The sequence below is a fragment of the Carlito syrichta genome, unplaced genomic scaffold (genome assembly GCF_000164805.1).
Source record: "Carlito syrichta isolate Samal-C Ts95f unplaced genomic scaffold, Tarsius_syrichta-2.0.1 Scaffold279535, whole genome shotgun sequence".
Taxonomy (NCBI): Eukaryota; Metazoa; Chordata; class Mammalia; order Primates; family Tarsiidae; genus Carlito; species Carlito syrichta.
The window spans coordinates 122,102-143,044 of NW_007223631.1; the positions used below are offsets into that span (position 1 = coordinate 122,102).

At 32.6% G+C, this 20,943-nt stretch overlaps 2 protein-coding genes across 3 annotated transcripts in view; one reads left to right on the plus strand and one right to left on the minus strand.

Moving 5' to 3' along the window:
- Nucleotides 1-20,943, minus strand: part of COG5 (component of oligomeric golgi complex 5) — a gene marked incomplete at its 3' end in the record, with an annotated part of 170,559 nt that overhangs the window by 92,779 nt on the left and 56,837 nt on the right. The window lies entirely within an intron of this gene.
- Nucleotides 1,454-7,652, plus strand: GPR22 (G protein-coupled receptor 22). 2 transcript variants are annotated; one of them, XM_008052498.2, is made up of 4 exons: nucleotides 1,454-1,485; nucleotides 1,633-1,882; nucleotides 2,808-3,742; nucleotides 5,463-7,652. In XM_008052498.2, exons 3-4 carry the CDS (start codon nucleotides 3,663-3,665, stop codon nucleotides 6,787-6,789), a joined length of 1,407 nt encoding a protein of 468 aa, XP_008050689.1. In that variant the 5' UTR covers nucleotides 1,454-1,485; nucleotides 1,633-1,882; nucleotides 2,808-3,662; the 3' UTR covers nucleotides 6,790-7,652. The 2 variants fall into 2 exon arrangements, with proteins under 2 accessions (XP_008050689.1, XP_008050691.1); XM_008052500.2 differs by lacking the exons at nucleotides 1,454-1,485; nucleotides 1,633-1,882 and having other exon boundaries at nucleotides 3,650-3,840.

The window sequence follows — 20,943 nt, forward strand, 5'->3', positions numbered from 1 at the left end:
ACAAAGTCATTCCTCTAAATGGTTAAACACTACCAGTAAAAAACTACAAAAATGCATATTGCTTTTCAAAATTATAAGAGAATAATTCCAGTTGCAAGTAAGAAACTTAGCATGCAATATTTTGAAAATGAAGATCCCAAATATTTCTAAGATAATAGAAATAGTTGATAATTAGCATGCTAACAATTCAGCCATCTACAATACAATGCCTTCTATTCTGCCAATAGTTAGAGAATCCAACCACTTTATATACTTAAGTCTAAAAAAGATCATCCTCATATTTAGACTAGGAACTATAAATAGCCAAGATTAATAGAAATTTAATTTTAAATCAATATTTAGATTTATTACTTACACTATTATTTTTATTATTTTGAAAGCATATCAACCTTAAAACAATTTAGCTTTTTAATTTATAAAAATCATGTAAGTATCTTACTTTATCCTTTAACACATGTATTTACCAACAACATTAGCATGCAGCTACCTATAATATTTATAAAATAGTAATCCACTAAGAAATGTGCCAGGTCTCAGAACAACAGACACTGGGGCACTGCTAAAAAGAGAAGGCAGGGAGAGGGCAAGGGGTGAAGAACTACCCACTGGGTAACATGCCCAATAAAAGCCCAGACCTCACCAGCACGCAATAAACCAATGTAACAAACTTGCACATGTATCTTTGAATCTAAAAAAAATTTTTTAAAAATATGTGCCCAGGTCAAAAATGGAACTAGTCAATTGGAATATATTATCATAGTAAATAATCGGTATACATCTACCAAATAAAAGGGTTACCAAAGTGAAGACCAAGTGGTACTCCACAGTAATGCAAATGATTAAAGTTTTATACACTGAGACTACGGAATTAGTAATGAAATTTTAAAAATATATTTTAGGGTATAATTTCTGTGGATTAATCTGATTAGTATTCTGAATGAATGAAAACCCAAATGAATGAATACTGAAATCATGACAATGTTTAATACCTTGAGATGTTCACAACATTTTGGAATAACAGAGAAGATGACTAGAATACAAACAAACTAGTTGAAATTCAATGTGGCTCACAGTAAAGATGCAGTGGTTTCTATTTGTAGAACAAAGAATCTCAACCCAAAACATATATACGACTAAAATATTTTCAAGTGCAATTATCAAGGCTTTAAAAAGTATATATAATTTTTACTATGGAAATCTTTCTTGCTCCCCCACCTTTCTGCATTTTTTAATGTTTGGCATAAGTGACCAACAAACCAGAAGAGAATACACATTTTTAAAATACTAATTCACACATATTCTATTTAAGAACAACATACAGCTACTTATAAATTCAGTCTTTTTTTAAAAGCACCCTTATATAAAACAGTGGTGGTGGGGGGGAATTCCTGCTATACATATGAAGCACAGTTTAAGCCCAATACAACTGACCAATCAAAATTAGTGAATGCACTGCATCCCTCTGCAGTGGAGAGAAGCGACAAGGTAGGCTGTCATTCTGCAAAAGCTGCCCAGAACAGGCTTTCCTCTGAAAAGCAGTGCCGTTCCTTTTTAGAAAGACTGAATCTAAATGTTGTCTCTGGAGACAAGAAGGCTTCAGTATGTTAAATTACTTTCATTATGTATTTTCAGATGCTTATTGATTCCACAGTAGGAAGAGTGAGAGACTGCAGCAGCCTCTAAGCAGCACTACATGTTCCATACATTAGCAGTACTGCTGAAACAATGGCACAGTACAGACACATATTTTCATTAAGGTCATTTTCGAAGAGATGTTTATGACTCTCTTCCCCCAGTCCTCTGCTAACAAGTGAACAAAATGAATCAATCAAAACTGGAAACGCTTCAACTACATCAAGAATTTATCAAATCTTTAGCGGAGGTAAGATGTGTTCCTTATTACAGTATACAGCTGCTTTTGAACCGGCATAGTGGGGTAAAATTACTTTGAAAATTTTCAGCCTAAATTTTAAGAGTTTGTTTAATTCTACTTATTGCTAAACATGTATTCTTTAGATTTATTTCTTTAAGACAATATATTTTAAATGTAATTTTTTAGGCTGCATTGTTAAATACAAAGAATATTCTTTTTTAATTCAGTACAAAGACAGCTTTTAAGTCACTTCAGACGTCCTAAATATTCTTAATCAGAACGGTTTTTCTCAGGTGTTTAAAAAATGCTTATATTTCTTAAAAGAACCAGATTTACTATTTAACTGCTATTTATTACTTAATTTTATGTTGTGTTATTATTGGGCATGTTCATTGAAAATTATTTAATTTGCAGCTTCATTTTTGTTATTACCTTTTACAATTCAATCACATGAACAATTACTCAATGGAAATTTATAGTGTCTAATCATGAAATCTGTTTTAATAAGTTAAAACTTAAGCCATGTGCTAATAATTAAGCAAGCTACAATATTTCTATAGCAAGAAGTGTTGTTAAATTTATTACAAAGAAGAAATTAGAATATGCTTAGCGTATGCTAACTGTTCATAACCTCTGAAAATACAGGTTAGCTTCTAAAATGAGAGCAAATATTAGTTTTTTTAAAAATACAGCTTTTCTCTCACAGTTATATTTGAAATGTTAACTCTACTGTTAAAGTACAGTCTATAGTAGAAAAAGAGAATCTTTTTAAAAGAAACTCTTAATTTCATATATAGCTATGGGTCTAATAATTCAGCTTGATGATTTTGATAACAAATACTGTATGGTTTTAAAGCTAAAAATAAATTTACTTTCAAGTAATTGGAAATTAATAAAAACCCTATTTATTAACCATTTTTTTTCTTTTCACAAGGGCCTACAGCAACTAACTCAGTATTTACAACTGACAATATGAAGAATGCAATTGACTGACTGTCTCCCTAGCTGTCTGAACCGTGAACTGCAAGATATTCTTGAAACACATGATTTTAAGACATGAAGGAGTTAAAACCAGGGAATAGGTCCATGTTACTGCTGGAATATAACAAATCAACAGTATTATAAGAAGATGCTACATAAAATAACCACAAAAAGAAAAATAATATCACTGTAAAAGCCTGAAAAGAAAAATGATGAGCATTTTTAAATGGGAAGTTTATACTTTAACATACCAGAATTGTGGAAGCTACTGATTCTTGAAGAAATAATGAAACATGAATTTCCAAAAGAACATACTTTACCAGCAAGCAAAATAAAGATTTAACAAGTGTTTTCTGTACTAACTATTCAGATATTCTTATCAATTGATATGACTAATGGATTTTTCTGAGTTTTATGACCAATTATGTATCATCTTCTAATGAAAACAAACCAAATTAAATAGCAGGTGGTTTTTTTCAAAAGAACATCAACTGGATTTATAATATAAAGCAATTTACGTGATCAGGAAGAAATCATGTCAAAATAATGAAGACTGCTACAGGAACAGATATACAATTGTAACAAAAGGATGTCTAAGTACATTTTACAAGCTAGAAATCTTATGTTTCCTTTTCGGTTTTCACATATTCTGGAAAATAAAGAGACAGTATCATATACTCCTCAAAGGGAAACATAATTCCTATCATTTGAGGAAGGTTCTCTTGATCGTGACTTTTTGAGGCAAAACAAACACAAACATTATGTACTGTTCTTTAGAAATCCACCAGCCAACTAAATTTCATAATTCATGCAGTTGAAGTACTGGAGAAAAAAAGAAAGAATTCCTACAAGACATGAAATAAAACACAGCTACTTCACTGTTGTCAGGTAAAAATTCATGTCAAATATCTGTCAATGACATCATGTGTCAATTTGTGAAAAACTGCCATAGTGAGCCAAAAGGCCCATAAGGCAACAGCAAACAGGTAGGTCAGATGATGCATGCACCTCACCACACTGTTTAATGTTTACAAAAGAAAAGAATCTTGCTCTAGAGGAGATGCACTTTTCTTAATTATCATCTAACATGACATTTCTGCTTTATTTAATTATGAATCTAACTGATGTGACAAAGACCTGACGCATAATCTGTCAGTTGTGAATATCTGGCACACTTAAAATGTTCCATTTTTACAGGATGTCAGTGTTAGCTAAGCCTTCACTTACTTGAATAAATATGCCTCTAGTAAGACTTTATACTAACTCAAAAGAAATAACAATGTAATTTGTGTTTCTGAACTATCCCAAAAGTAGCATGCATAAGTAAAATTGTATTCTTAAATTTGTCAAAGGTAACATGAAGTAAAAGGTTAATATGAATTTTGAAAATTAGCTTTTACGATTTATGTTTGAATGATTTTGCAGTTGAAATGCTGTATTTGAAATGTGAAATATAGTTGGTTGTATGAGTTCATACTTTAAACTGAATATATTGATTACTGACATTTTAGCTTAGAACATTAGCCATTATTTTTACAAATTACTCTAAATCCTTATATATTAAAATATAAATTTGTATGAATTAGCAAAAGAGTTTGTTTTAATTTTCTTCAAAATTATACACTGGCTGATGTATACAAACGTTTTATAGGTAATGTGTAACTTTATAAGCGTCCTCAAAATATGGACTTCATATTCTTTCCCCTAATTTCACTTTTACTTTAAAAACTCTGTTTAATCAAATAAAATCAATTGATATATTCTTTTAAAACACTTCAAAAATGGTTACTTCTGAATATAATCTTAAATTTCAATTTTCTCCTTCTACAAGATTCAAGAGGGTGTGGTTGCAAAATAAATCATTTATAGGAGTGATTAGTGCTCTTTTATCAAGATTTGTGGCTTTTTACTTTAGCATAATGGCCATTTTCTTCCAATTTTTATAAATTTGCTAATTGTAACATTCAGTGAGCATTTTAACTGTGTATATGAAATACTTATCACTGACCTATTTCTGTGAGAAATAACTCCTAATATCCCCCACATTGTTGATTTTTGAATATGAAATCCAATCAACATAGATAAAGCTGTTTACAACAAACTAGTGTTCTGCATCATTTATCATTTTAAATGAAGACCACTCCTGTTCACTGAAATCTCACAGGAATAATTACATCTACACTCATTATGCTAGAGTATTAAAATAGCAATTATTTTTTACCCACACACAACATTTTTAAATGAAATTTTAAAACACTAAGCTAAACTTAGTTTTGTATTCTAGGTAGTTTTATTACACAAAATATATTTTGTCTCAAATAATAAGCTTGAAAAATTCAAATGGGGAAAAATCTTTAGTATATTAAATAATTCTGTAATACAGTGGAACAATTCCCATATTCCTTCAAAAGGAAAACACAATTTTCTTTTACAAAAAAACAGTGCAACCTTGATGTTCCTTAGTTCTACAATTTCCATCTATAGTTTACAAACTTAAAAAGTAAACTAAATACACAATAAAAAGTCGTGTTTTCTTTAATAAAGAACATATTTTGTACGTCCTTTAAATTGTCAAATATCAAATAGTGTATTCTATTTCACTTTCTAGGGAAAAAACCAACTGCTCCAAAAGAATGTGTTTTTCTCCCATTCTGGAAATCAACATGCAGTCTGAATCTAACATTACAGTCCGAGATGACATTGATGACATCAACACCAATATGTACCAACCACTATCATATCCATTAAGCTTTCAAGTGTCTCTCACCGGATTTCTTATGTTAGAAATTGTGTTGGGACTTGGCAGCAATCTCACCGTATTGGTACTTTACTGCATGAAATCCAACTTAATCAACTCTGTCAGTAACATTATTACAATGAATCTTCATGTACTTGATGTAATAATTTGTGTGGGATGTATTCCTCTAACTATAGTTATCCTTCTGCTTTCACTGGAGAGTAACACTGCTCTCATCTGCTGTTTCCATGAGGCTTGTGTATCTTTTGCAAGTGTCTCAACAGCAATCAACGTTTTTGCTATCACTTTGGACAGATATGACATCTCTGTAAAACCTGCAAACCGAATTCTGACAATGGGCAGAGCTGTAATGTTAATGATATCCATCTGGATTTTTTCTTTTTTCTCTTTTCTGATTCCCTTTATTGAGGTAAATTTTTTCAGTCTTCAAAGTGGAAATACATGGGAAAACAAGACACTTTTATGTGTCAGTACAAATGAATACTACACTGAACTGGGAATGTATTACCACCTGCTAGTACAGATCCCAATATTCTTTTTCACTGTTGTAGTAATGTTAATCACATATACCAAAATACTTCAGGCTCTTAATATTCGAATAGGCACAAGATTTTCCACAGGCCAGAAGAAGAAAACAAGAAAGAAAAAGACAATTTCTCTAACCACACAACATGAAACTACAGACATGTCACAAAGCAGTGGTGGGAGAAATGTAGTCTTTGGTGTAAGAACTTCAGTTTCTGTCATAATTGCCCTCCGGCGAGCTGTGAAACGACACCGTGAGCGACGAGAAAGACAAAAAAGAGTCTTCAGAATGTCTTTACTGATTATTTCTACATTTCTTCTCTGCTGGACACCAATTTCTGTTTTAAATACCACCATTTTATGTTTAGGCCCAAGTGACCTTTTAGTAAAATTAAGATTGTGTTTTCTAGTCATGGCTTATGGAACAACTATATTTCACCCTCTATTATATGCATTCACTAGACAAAAATTTCAAAAGGTCTTGAAAAGTAAGATGAAAAAACGAGTTGTTTCCATAGTGGAAGCTGATCCCATGCCTAATAATGCTGTAATACACAACTCTTGGATAGATCCTAAAAGAAACAAAAATATTACCTTTGAAGATAGTGAAATAAGAGAGAAATGCTTAGTACCTCAGGTTGTCACAGACTAGAGAAAAGTCTAAGTTTCACCAAATTCACATTCAGAAGAGTTTTAAATTTAAATTGTAAAAACTGAAATTACTGCCAAATATAAGAAAAAACATTTTAAGTATTGATTATGTTGTAAATTTTCAATGTGAATGTCAATTAGATTAGGTCATATATATTCAATTTCTTCATGACTTAATGTATTTGTTGCATGGCAGTTTGTTAAAGTAATATCATGTGTAACTTTTGTCAATATTATGTCCATCAGGAGATATTCATGTAAGTCATATTTTCTAAAGAATAAATACATAGCCTTAAAACAGTGTATAACTTTAAAATGTAACTGATATAGGTATCCTTGTTTTTTAAATAAAGTATATTGTTTCTAAGCCACATAATACAAATATATTTAGACGATGACAAGTGGAATAGCACTTTAACATAAAAACCAAAATTATGGGCTCAAACTAATAAAAGCAATCGAGGATTTTCTGTACCACTATGTTATATTTCCTAGTAGAGTGTACCTACTATTGTTATATTTGATGCATCAAAAATAATGAGGTATGTATGAAACATTCTTTTTTTAATATAAAAAACATAGGCTCTGTCAGGATTTTAAAATCTGTGAACCAAAAAAACAACCCTGTATATGCACACCAAGATAGAAAAACTTTAAAATTCAAGTTTACTATGAAAAAAAGATTGATTTTCTAAGAGCAAGGGTAGTATGCCTATAATATAAAATGAACTGACAATAAAGGGAAGGAAGCACTAGCTTCTTTCTCCCTTTCTCACTTTGCTTGAACCTAAGCCAAATGCTGTGGATTAATATAGTATATTGGTAAGAACCAGTGCAGTAAAATAAACTGATTTCCTAACTTTATTCAGCTCAGTCTTTTTGTGCAATATAAGTTAACAATTTGAATCTGAATACCAGGAAGGAAAGAAAAAGACTTTATTACTACAGAAAAACCTAACAAAACCAACTGTTTCTAATTTTAGATGCACAGCAACTCTGGTGTAATACAATTTACACAATGTTCCTACGCAATCACAGCTCCCAAGTATTTCAAAATATAGTTCTATTTCCACTCTGAAAATCATTAAGCAATAATAAGTCTTGTCATTTTTTCTACTCCACCACCACACAATTTAAATTTAAGCATTTTTTTCTTCAGTTCTCAATTCAAATTGGAAAACTATAAAACTACTAACCCTAACTATAATTTATGAGAATTGGAAATCTCATATCAAACAAGCATTTTCCATTTGTTATAATGTAATATTCTATCAATGAGTGCTCATAATACTATCAAAAAATTAGCAATAAGTTACTTAAAATAGGCAAATACTACATTATAATTATCTAGTCTACCAATTACAATATAGTATTTGCAGTAACAATATTAATATACTATATTAATAAAGTATTAACATTAATACAATACTCATTAAGCCAAGTAGCAAATCATTTTTAAAAGTTATTAATATTTCACTTATATACAAATAAATGATATTTACCCAGTCCAGTTTACTAAATGCCCTAATCCTTGAAGAAATGAACATCATTAAAGACCTAGAATTCACAGAGGTTACAAGGCAAACTAAATAGTGATTTACTTCTGATAATATTGTTAATATAATGTTAAACCTTGGAAAAGGTCCAGTTTCCTTCTGCCTTATTTTCTACTGTTTCATGGAATTTTAAAAATGCTTTAGCTTGACAAAATGTAACATAAACAAATAAGACCTATGTTTTAAAATTCTAAAAAGAAATTAACACTTTATGTATAAAGGTAATAGGAAATTTCATTCAATAAATACATTTGGCACAGAATATCTCCTAATATCATTATGTAAAAATAAAAAATGAATTTTATACTTGGACTCCCAAGCATAACTTCAAATTTTAATACCTATTTTATAATCTTTATAAAAATTAGACTATTTTTAGAGATTACATATTTTTTAAAACTCCTTTATGTTTTAAATATTTTTACTCTTCAGGTTTATAAGCATGCCAAAGAACTCAGTACAAAAACAGAGATACCTAATATATTTGCCTAAACTGCTTTCATGCCTTTTTGTCCTCTATAATAAGAAATTAAACATAATAAAAAATAAATGGCAAATATAACAGTGTCCCTTAAACTGCCATTATTTCTGTACTTGAAATTGGAGCAGGGTACCTGCATGATCAATGTTTGTATACCTAACCCTGAATTGTACCCCACATCTTTATAATAAATAAATTAATTTAAAAAAAAGAAATTGGAGCAGATATTTAACAAGCATTTTTGCCTACTTATGATAATCTTTCAGGTATACAAAAATGCACCTACTGATTTACAACAAAAAAAATCATACCTACCAGACAACTTCTGAAAGCTTTTTATTTTGCTAAATAATATGCAATTGCAAACCAAAATAATTATGCGGTAAAAATTCAGTTTTCAAAAACAAGTCACAAGTAAGTTTGTAACTACTGACTTCAATTTAAAGAGAAAATGAGAAACTTAAAAAGCTTTTCTTTTGTATTAAATGTTTATTCTATGAAATGATAAAATATTTTATTTGCTTCATAATATGGTCTTCACTCTAATGTGTAATTTTTTTCACTTTATTTCAAATAATTTTGCCAGTAAAAGAATTAATGCTAATTTTTCCTGTTAGGTGAAAATTTAAAATGCAAACGCAACAGAGGCTACAGTAAATTCAATATGGGATCCTTCTTAAAGCTGTAGTTCTCTATTCATAGGCTATAAATCAGATATAGATGTCAATTTCTATATAGTTAATTGAATCAGTTCTTCAAAAGATTACATAAAAATAAGAACTATTATTTTAAAAGTCAACCAAAGGTGAGTTCAACAAGATATGAAAATTTTTAGTTACTTTTTGTTTTCTTTGTTCATTTAAGGGGGTTATTACTCTACCAATGACTACACAACAGATGCTCAAACCAATTATGAAGATTGAATTTTATTTGCAATTATGCTATTTTTAAAATGCCTTTCATAATTATTCTGTGCTTCTCAGCCATGCTAAGTCAATTTTTAGGTATGTGGTTTATTTTTCTCCTTTAAATAAAATTACAACAGTCTCCCCTTATCTGTAGTTCGTTTTCTGCAGCTTCAGTTATCCATGGATAACCATGGTCCAAAAATACTAAATGAAAAATTCCAGAAATAAACAATATACAAGTTTTTCATTTTTCTATTTAAATTTATTTACAATGGTTCTGCTTTATTATTTGTTAGTTATTGTTGTTAAGCTTACTGTGCCTGATTTATAAATTAGACTTTATCATAGGCATGCACCTCTAAGAAAAAATATAGTATATGATACACTATGTATAGGGTTCAGGACTATTCACAATTTTGAGCATCGACTGGAGGTCTTAGAATGTATCCCTGCAAATAAGGAGAGACTATTAAATAGCAGAATCTCAGTTCCCTGAGCATTAAAAATAAGACTCCTCATTTAACTGAGATCAGACTTAAAGGTAAAAAAAAAAAAAAAAAAAATCTAAAATTGGCTAGGCACGGTGGCTCACACCTGTAATCCCAGCACTTTGGGAAGCCAACACAAGAGAATCATTCAAGTCCAAGAGTTCAACAATGAAAGAGAATCATTCAAGTCCAAGATCTCAGGAGGTAAAGGCTTCAGTGAGCTGTGATCATGCCTGGGTGACAGAGTGAGACTACAATTAAAAATAAATAAATAAATAATTTAAAATTATAAGAAAACAGGTTCTTAGTAGGGCTTTATTCCACATGGTATTTGAAGGCTACTGTCCAAAGTCAATAAAACTTTTAGTTTTATTGCATTTCATGATTATATAATTAAGAAAGCTTTGTAATTCAATTAGCATTTGAAATCTTACAGTATAGAGGTATTATGGTAGATTCTTTGAATTACACAAAATAGTCATTACCCCCCCAAGAGCTTAAAATCTAGAATCAAAGTATTAAAATATACAGCAGTACGCCAAAACAGAGGCAGATGTGAATGCTATAAAAGAGCAATAAGACATAAGAAAGAGATCGTGTTGAACAATATAAACAAAAAGTATGCTGAGGAAAGCTACTGCAGCATATTTTGGAAGAGCACATTGCTCTTTGGAAGTGATATAGTGGTGACAAGTTATCTAGAAAGCTAAATTAGGACGATAAGATAGAAGACCTTAAATGCTAGAAGAGATATCTGAGCAGGGGGATCCAAGATGAGAAATCAACTTCAAAAAAATTAATGAAACAATATGTAGACATGATAGGGTGAGACACAGAAAATGGGATGCTGTTGCCATCTTGATAGACAGTGAATGGTCTGTCAAAAAGTGACAGCAGTAGCTCTGCAAAGGAGTATATACAGATGTGACAGGCAATGTGAAGGCAGAATCAATGGAGTTTGCCAATTGACTAGAAAGACAACTGGTATAAGAGATTGAAGAATTAAAAATTATAACCATAAGGAAGACCATAAGAAACTGAATTATTCTCAATAATCAAATGACTATTTAATCATGCTTTTCATAAAATACATGGACAACAAGGGCAAAAACAAAAAAGTTAGCAAAGTAAAATAAATAACATTATTCAAGAAAACTATAGTTACCAGAAGCTGTTTAAAATGAAATTTTCAATCCCGCACCTTTGGGAGGCTGAGGTGAGTGGACTGCCTGAGCACGCGGGTTAGAGACCCGCCTGGGCAGCGAGACTTCATCTCTACAATAAATAAAAAAAAAATCAGCCGGGCACGGTAGCACATGCCTGCAATTCCGGCTACTTGGAAGGCTGAGGTGGAAGGATTGCTGGAGCCCAGCAGGTCGAGGCTGCGGAGGCTGGGAGCGGCCACTGCACTCCAGTCTGGGCGACAGAGTGAGACTCCAACTCAAAAAAAATAAAATAAAATAAAATGAAATGAAATTTTCAAATTGATGTCTTAAATTACCTGCTTTATATATTGTACAGCTGATCTATTTCATTTTTCCATTAAACACATATTTTCTTTATTAAGTAATTTTTTAATTAAAAAACTATAAACACATAGTAAAAAATACTAATATATAAAAATATAAATATCATCCTCTCCTTGCTTTTTTCCTCTAATAATTTATTATGAAGATCCATCCAACTCATTATATACATATATCCCTTATTCTTTGATAATGGCTATATAAAAATTTTTTTAAGTATTAAAAAATAGAGAAATGCTTCTAAAATACATTAATAAAACATCAAATAATTAACATTTTTTCTATTATAAATAAGTAGCTTCAAACTGCAGTTCAAGATCACCTTGGAAAATTTACTTTTTTTCTTTTCTTTTTTTTGAGTTGGAGTCTCACTCTGTCACCCAGACTGGAGTGCAGTGGCCGCTCCTGGCTACCGCTGCCTTGACCTGCTGGGCTCCGGAGATCCTTCCGCCTCAGCCTTCCAAGGAGCTGGAACTACAGGCGCGCACTACCATGCCTGGCTAATTTTTTTTTTATTTATTGTAGAGATGAGGTCTCACCAAGTTGCCCAGGCGGGTCTCGAACCCGCGGGCTCAGGCAATCCACTCACCTCAGCCTCCCAAAGTGCTGGGATTACAGGCTGAGCCACCGAGCCCAGCATGAAAATTTACTTTTTTGATTAACAATTTTGATTAAAAATTAACTTTGGCAACTGAGAAGGTTATTTTTCTGAACAGAAGCAAGGGGGAAACCATAAAATAATGAGCTTCCTTTCCACTAAGTAAGATGAGAAATAAGGCTACAAGAAACTTTTAGAGACTATTTTCTTTATCTCTCAGAAATGAGCACTCTTGAATGTAAAACCCTCAGGGACTGCAGTGAACTCTAAGAAAATTAGACATGAGCTAACTAATAATAAATGGTAGGCATAAAAGAAGCCCAGATCATGTCATAAAAGAGAAAAACAAAGAGGTAACAGAACCCAGATAAGGCTGAAAGAGACCTAAAATACTCAGAGATACTCAGCTTTTAGAGAAACATATAGAACACTGAATTGTGTGTTAGAGTCGCAGTAGAAAACTAATTTGAAGACCAACCTTTTTCCTAAAAGTATTCAAAAAGTGAAAAGACACCTCAGTGACAGACTGGCTATATTAGAAATATGATAGCATATGCAGAATATTACAACAATTCTGTAATATATCGGATTCTATAATATTTGTAAATGTTTGGGACAGAATGGAATTGAAATGCAGAACAAATGGAAAATTGGCTTATCACTAATACAAAAGCCATCACCTTTTAAAGAATATTCATTTTATTCAGGAGAAAAAGAGGTGAGCACACTTAATCTCATTAAGATTTCTCCCCTTGTTCATGATAAAGTAACATGTTAAAATAATCCTAAGTATCTCTACCATTCTATTCACACATTTTATACAGATCTCCATAAGCTATATCCATGACTTTCAAGCATGACAGCTTTGTACTTCCACCAGCAAGTGGTAAAAAGTGCTGTCATTCATGTCACTGCCACCAATATCAACTCACTGCCACTATCAAACCATGAAGCATCAAGTAAGATAAAGGCAGAGAGCTGAGGCTGTCTGGGAGTGAGGTCATTTTCCTCACCCTGCTTCCATGAAAGTGATATGTCATATTTTTCTGAGAGGTATTAAGGCAGACTATCAAAGCACATCCACCAATTTTCCAAGATGAGAAAAAAATGGCAAGCAAGGATGACAAGGTTATTGGGAAATTGCTTTTCTCTAAGACAACTGTGGACATATAATATTCATAACATTTTAAAAATTTTTAAAATGCTACCAAATGAGAGCTCTAGCCATATTAAATGCAGACTGCAGTAATGAGATATATACATGGAGTTACAGTGAGATAATACACACATATATAAATATTTCAATCAGTGAGATAATACATAATCCCATATGTCATATATTATATAATGGATATATTGCACATTAATTGAGTAGGGGAGAATCAAAGATATATATTTCACTCTAAATACATTTGTTTGTTTTTTTAGTCATGGTCTTTGTCACCCAGGTTGGCTTACAGCGACATAATTATGGCTCACAACAGCCTTGACCTCCTGGGTTCAGACAATCCTTCCACCTCAGCCTCTAAATAGCTGGAACTACAGGTGTGTGCCATCACACCTGATTAATTATTATTATTTTGTGTGTGTGTGGATATGAGGTCTTGCTATGTTGCCCAAGCTGGGCCTTTGAAAGTGCTGAGATTGCAAGCCATGAGCTACCAGGCCAGGGTTTAAATATGTGAAAAATGTAAAATGTGGCCAGGCACAGTAGCTCATGCCTCTAATCCCATCAATTTGGAAAGCCAAGGTGGGAGGATTGCTTGAGGCCAGGAGTTAAGACCAGCCTAGACAACAATAGCACGGCCCTGTTTCTTCAAAAAATAAAATAAAATAAAAATCAGCCAGGGTTGGAGGCATACATCCATAGCCCTAGCTATTTAGGAAGCAAAGCAGAAGGATTGCTTGAGTCCAGGAGTATGAGGCAGCAGTGAGCTAAGACCACACCACAGCGCTATAGCCTAGGAGACAGAGCAAAACCCTGTCTAAAAAAAAGTAAATTGTAAAAAAAACACATTAACAGTCTCCACACTTTAACAGTTTTCTTTCCAACTATTACTTCTTCTTCTTTTTTTTTTTTGAGTTGGAGTCTAACTCTGTCGCTCAGACTGGAGTGCAGTGGCCGCTCCCTGTCACCGCAGCCTCGACCTGCTGGACTCCGGCAATCCTTCCGCCTCAGCTTTCCAACTTTTTTTTTTGAGTCAGAGTCTCACTCATTGCACAGGCTGGAGCGCAGTAGTGCGCTCATGGCCACCCCAGTGTTGACCTGCTGGGCTCAGGTAATCCTTCCACCTCGGCCTTCCAAGTAGCTGGAACTATAGACGCGGGATACCACACCCGATTAATTTTTTTAATTTTTATTGTAGAGATAATGTCTTGCCAAGTTACTCAGGCTGTTCTTGAACTCATGGGCTCAGGCAATCCCCTCACCTTGACTTCCCAAAGCTGGGATCACTTACAAGCAACAAAATGCTAGCAAGTCGTAGCTACTTAACTTTATAAAAACTGCCGTACACTCACACAATACAATAACAGTTGGTAATACTAATGGAACCTTTTATAATACTTACCAAAAAAGTGTCATGTGCAAACTAATTGGTCAATAAATGTTAATGACATTGAAAATGAACAAATGTAAAACTTCTGACCCTGCTGTTATATCTTGTTTAGAGAAGAGCGTTTCTCAAAATGCAGACCATCTATATCAGAATACTCTGCTGTACTTGTTTAAAATGCCAATTCCTGGGCCCCATCCCTGACTTACTGAATCAGCATCTCTGGGGTTGTAGCCCTGAAGAACCTATGTTTAATAAACGAAAAGGTACAGAGGCAGTTCTTAATTCAGACCATAATGCCTTCTTGAAGAATCATAAAATCACAAATATTTTATCACAGTTAATATAGGAAATAAGATGTGAGTTGTTACTTTTAAACAGTAGCCTTATATTAGTATCATTTATATTAACAGATACATTTACTGGTTTTACAATATAACTAGCTTCTCAAACTACATAAATTCTAAAAACATAATGAACAACATATGTCACAGTATCTAGTAGGTAGACTGACAAAGTGCCCCACACTAAATTGTCCCTTCAACAGTAATCATAAATCCTAGTTACTACTATATACAATTCTGTTATCTTGTAAGCACTAAGAAAAAAATTATAAAAGCACTTTTAAATGCTCCATTATGAAAGCACTTAGCCCTCACTTATGCCAAATTTTAACATTTCATAAAACATTCGGGTTATATTTGCTTACAGAGTGATGGCGATAAGATAAATATGACAACATCAATATCACAAGGAAAATAAAGTAAGAGTACAAAGAGCAATGGGGCTCAAAGGAAAAGGAGAACATGTACCTGGAAAAGCCACAGAAAGGAAATGGTAATTGAAATGGACTTTGAGTGAGAGATGAGACTGGCTGATGTCATCAGGGCAAGAATCGCTTATTAGACACAGCTTGGGCAATTACACAGAAGCAAGAAAATTCAGATCAGGGAAGATTTCAGTTTCGGGTGGCATACTCAATGAGGAAGCAAAGAGAGATAAAGCTGGAAAGTAGGTTATATTCATGTTTGTCAGGCAAAAAAAAAATTGTAATTTAATCCCAAAGCACAGTTAAAGTATTTCTAGATTTAACAGCATGTGAGGGTATTCAAAAAACAGGTATTTTTACTTTCCATTTCTGCCATCATAGTTTAGGCCCTCAATATGTAGACCACTTCAAGATGAAAAGATCAAGACAGACGCTAGCAACTTCTCTCCCTTTTCCTCTTCCAAAGTAAAAATCTACTCATTTTCATCACCTGATCATATATCATAGGTCAGATACTCTTCATTGAGACTTAAAACATAACACAATATTTAATTTAAAAAATTCAAACTCATATACTGCAGCAGCAATGTCTCCATATTTTTTAAATGTAACGCCACAAAATGTAACTCCACAAGTTACCCAAAGACACACTCTTGAAAAAATGGCAGTGGAAAGTGCTTATGTCCAATTCTATTTTTCTATTAAAAAGAAAAAAGAAAACCCTGGAAGAATCTAGCTGTAAATAGTGGTGGTGAGTGAAAGAAATAACTAAAATGCAACAAAAGAAGTTAATCCTGAGATTCAAAAAAGGAAAAGAATAGACAAACAGATGAAATACAATACAAAATCCATAAAAGACTTGAACAAATATGAAAATACACTATGAAATAATGGAATATTTCAAATCTGTGTTAAAGTGATGAATTATTCGTTAAATGTTGCTGGGAAAGTTTGCTGTTATGGACTGATGTGTGTGCCCCCAACCGACCAGATTCACATGTTGAAGTCCTAACCCTCAGCGTGACAGTATTTGGAGATCTGGCCTTTAAAGAGGTACTTGAAGGTACATGAACTCATCAGTATAGACCCTTAATCCAATAAACTGTGTGTGGCCTCAAAAGAGGAGGAAGAGACACAAGGGATTATGTACAGAGAAACGGCAGTGTAAGGACACAGTAAGATGGCTGTCTGGAAGCCAAGGAAAGAGGCCTCAGGAGAAACCAAGCCTGTTGACACCTTGATCTTGGACTATGCGCCCCCATAATTGTGAGAAATACGTTTCTGTTGTTTAAATCCCTCAGACTATGGTATTTTGTTATGGCAGCCTAACCGATTAAATATGCTAAAAAATAAAATAAATGGTGTTGGGAAAATAATTAAACAATGAAAAAAACAGTTTAATGATCACCCATTCCCAGGGTCAGTGAGTCGCATAACTCCAGGAAGCACAGTTCACATTATATTCCATATGAAAATAAATGGTACTGCTAAGAGTTGTGAGATGTGGTTGTTACATGTTTAAGTTATACCAAAATGAATTACAAATGGATAAAAATAAAATTATAACAACATTTGAAGAATATGGAGGTGAATATTTTTTGTAATATTGTAGTGAAGAACCAAAGGAATCCATTAGTAAATAAAAGAAGTATGACTATAAAATTTTTAAATCAGATATTAAAAAATCAAATAAAACAAACTGAGAAACATATTTACAGCCCAGATAGTAAAGCAAATGCACCTCTACTATGTGAACAATAGTTATAAACCAAAATAACAAAAGGAATATAGGCAAAGTACACAAAAAGGTAATTCACCAATGAAAAACAAATAACAGCATAAAACTGGTGAACCACTGCAGCAAAAACAAATACAAAATAGAATAAATTTAAAAACACATTAACATACCAATTTTCATTTCACGTGAATGGCAAAAAAATTTAAATGCTAATGACTACTAACTTTGACAAAGCTATGGGTTTCACATTACCACAGAAAATATATTTCATTCTGAAGTATTAAGCAAAATCTAAACTTGACCTTTGACCAAGAAATTAAACTTCTAAAATTTATCCTAAAGGAAACAATGGAACAATTGTGTAAAGATGAATGTTCAAGGATCATCAAAACACTGCTATACCAGAGAAGATAATATAAACTAAAATAGTTAAGAACGGTAGACTGTTTACATAAAGTTTTGGGTAGTTTTCAATTAAATATACCATTAAAATAATGACATAAATTAGTATTTATTATCATGGACATATGTACATAATATAATGTTAGGTACAAAATAATATGTAAAATATATATAGTAATGTGTAGGCAAAGAGTTGGGAGATGCTGATAATTCTGATTTATTAAACTGTTGAAAGTAGTATGGCAGAAGTACAATAACACTTTTAGAAATAATTAACTTTAGAAATAACAAAATTGAGTTGATTACCCTGAACCTATTTACTAAAAAAATTAAAAGATATAGCATATGGCAGTTCTTATAAAAATTCCTTCTTCAGCTGCATTTAGGAACATACTAATAATCACCAAATGTAAGTGTAAACTTCTATTATTAAATGAAAAATAAAAAATTTAAAAATCTAAAAATTTAAAAAATAATAATAATTTTAAAAATGAAAAAAGTACAAGAAAAATTGTGCCTTTGGCAGTCCAATTAATTGGTCCCCTGGATATAATATTTAGAAAATGCATTTTCTCACAAAGTTACTGACCAGATTAAAACTAATTTGCCCATATCTAGATCTTGTGTCTCTTGCCTTTAGTTTTATATTACCTATTTATGAACTTTCTCTAACAAAAGACTCATTCCTTTACCATAGTATGAAAATATTTTAAAAAGTGATAACAGATCATAATTATCAAATTTTTGGTTTAAGTCAAAGAATAATAGACAATATTTTTCTCATGTCTTTTTCCTGCATTCAAAACTATATATTTCCCCAAAGTCAGCATGCTAAATATATGAAACATGCCATTTTCCATTATTAAAAACCTAGGTAAATACAAACACATTACATTAACTGTGATTTCTCCAACCTTTGGAATGTTCCTTAAATAAGTTTTCCTCTATTTTCTTGTATTTGTAACTAGAGTAGGCTATCAAAACTACAGGGGTGAAAATTCATTAAGCTGTACATTCACAGTATGTGTACGTTTAAAATACTTCAAAAAATGTTAAAACTGCAGAGACTGTTTAAACGATGCCTTTTTAATGTCTTTAAATGTTCTCTGGAATACATTTAAATAACTCAAAGCAAAATACAAACTCTTAACCAAGATGTATTCTTATTTTCTCAGAATACTAAAAATGAACATATTTAAATCCCAAACTAATCTCAGAGGGGATAAATGACAGTTGAAAAGAAAAATGTAGGCAGCATCAATGAAGAAGGCATCATCATATTAACTTTTTTTAAAAGTTACATAGGTCATTCACCTTCCAGTGACAAATAATAGTGTTTTTGCCCCACCCAAAGTTTACAAAAGTCCCAAATTCACATATACTTGTGTCTCATAGAACTTTGGTCCTCCTTACCACTTCTGGGTGCACAGTTGAGGAAATAAAAGTAAAACAAACTTACTGATTGTTTAAAAAAAAATCTATGTTTAGTAAGGAAGAAAGTTCACATTGTAACCTCAAATACTTACTGAGAATAACTGTACATTTCAAATATCTAACCTAAGAATTGCTTATAGTGGAAAACAGCCCCCAGTCAGACCAAAAACTTTAAGTGCTTATGAATTCAACAACCAATTTGCAACATAGAAAATAAGTGGCCAAGAAAATTTTTAAAAAGAAAACAAAGGGCCGGGCTTGGTGGCTCAGCCTGTAATCCCGCGCCTTTGGGAGGATGAGGTGAGTGGATTGCCTGAGCCCACGGGTTCAAGACCCGCCTGGGCAGCGAGACCTCATCTCTACAATAAATCAAAAAAATTAGCAGGGCGTGGCAGCGCGCGCCTGTAGTTCCAGCTACTTGGAAGGCTGAGGCGGAAGGATCGCCGGAGCCCAGGAGGTTGAGGCTGCGGTGGCCGGGAGCGGCCACTGCACTCCAGTCTGGGCGACAGAGTAAGACTCTAACTCAAAAATAAAAAAGAAAAAGAAAACAAAGGAAAAATAAACCAAAATCCTTTGCCTATTAGATGTGTGATCGTGGGAATGCTATTTAATCTCATCCAAATGATGTTTGTCCATCTGTAAAATGGTAACATCTATTTCAGAGGATTGTTGTGAAGCTTTAACGAGATAAAACATAAACAATGTTTGGCATACTACTTGCCACATAGAAAGCAATGGAAACTTTTATCATTATTCCAAAATTTTATTTAAAAAACAACATGCATTTTCAATTCATTTACGTGATGTACATCTTTTTTAAAGGAATAGATTATTTTAAAAGAAACTGCTAATTTATTGCCTCAGAAGGAATTTCAGATTTGCTTTTCACTTTTCGTAAATGTTTTTATTCTCTTCCATTACCTTTTTTTTATTTTGGAGATGAAGATCTTGTTATGTTGCCTAGGCTGGTCTCAAACAATCCTCCCACCTCAGCCTCCCAAGTAGCTGGAACTATAGGCACGTAATTACTCTACCTGGCCAGTGTCCATCTTTAACTTGAAAATCTTTACAGTAATACTTCAATATTTTGTTCCCAGAAACAAAAGATGCTTGAGAAATGTGTGCACAAAAATACCATCTATTTTTTCCCCCAAAGAACGTCGTAAATGAAGCAACTGGGGTAGGGAATAGCATTTTGGAATACACAGAAGTAGAATATACAACCACGGATTATAACGTATGCCCAAGGGACCATCAAAGTATCACATAAATTTGTTCTTTAGTTCTACTTCTAAAGAAAGAAGAGTAGGAAGAAAGCAATATTTAGAAGATGCTGAGTAAGGTCAAAGGCAATCTACTCTGTCTCATTAAATCTACTCAAAAGTTCTTTGAAAACTTTGAAACCAAGAAGTTAATTTGTCAAAATTCATAGGTAACAAGAGGGATGAAAATGAGATTTAAATGAAGCTCTAGATAGACCCCAAAGCCTATGCTTTCCTGTCTCTTATCACAAATTACAAAGCAGAAATAATTATAACAGTTTATGGTATAGTTTTATGATGTTTCAAAGTCTCTAAAGTGTCAGTTAAGTGAATATCACTTTGATGAAAAATAAGTTTATAAATACAGTGCTGAGCCGGGCTCAGTGGCTCAGCCTATAATCCCGCGCCTTTGGGAGGCTGAGGTGAGTGGATTGCCTG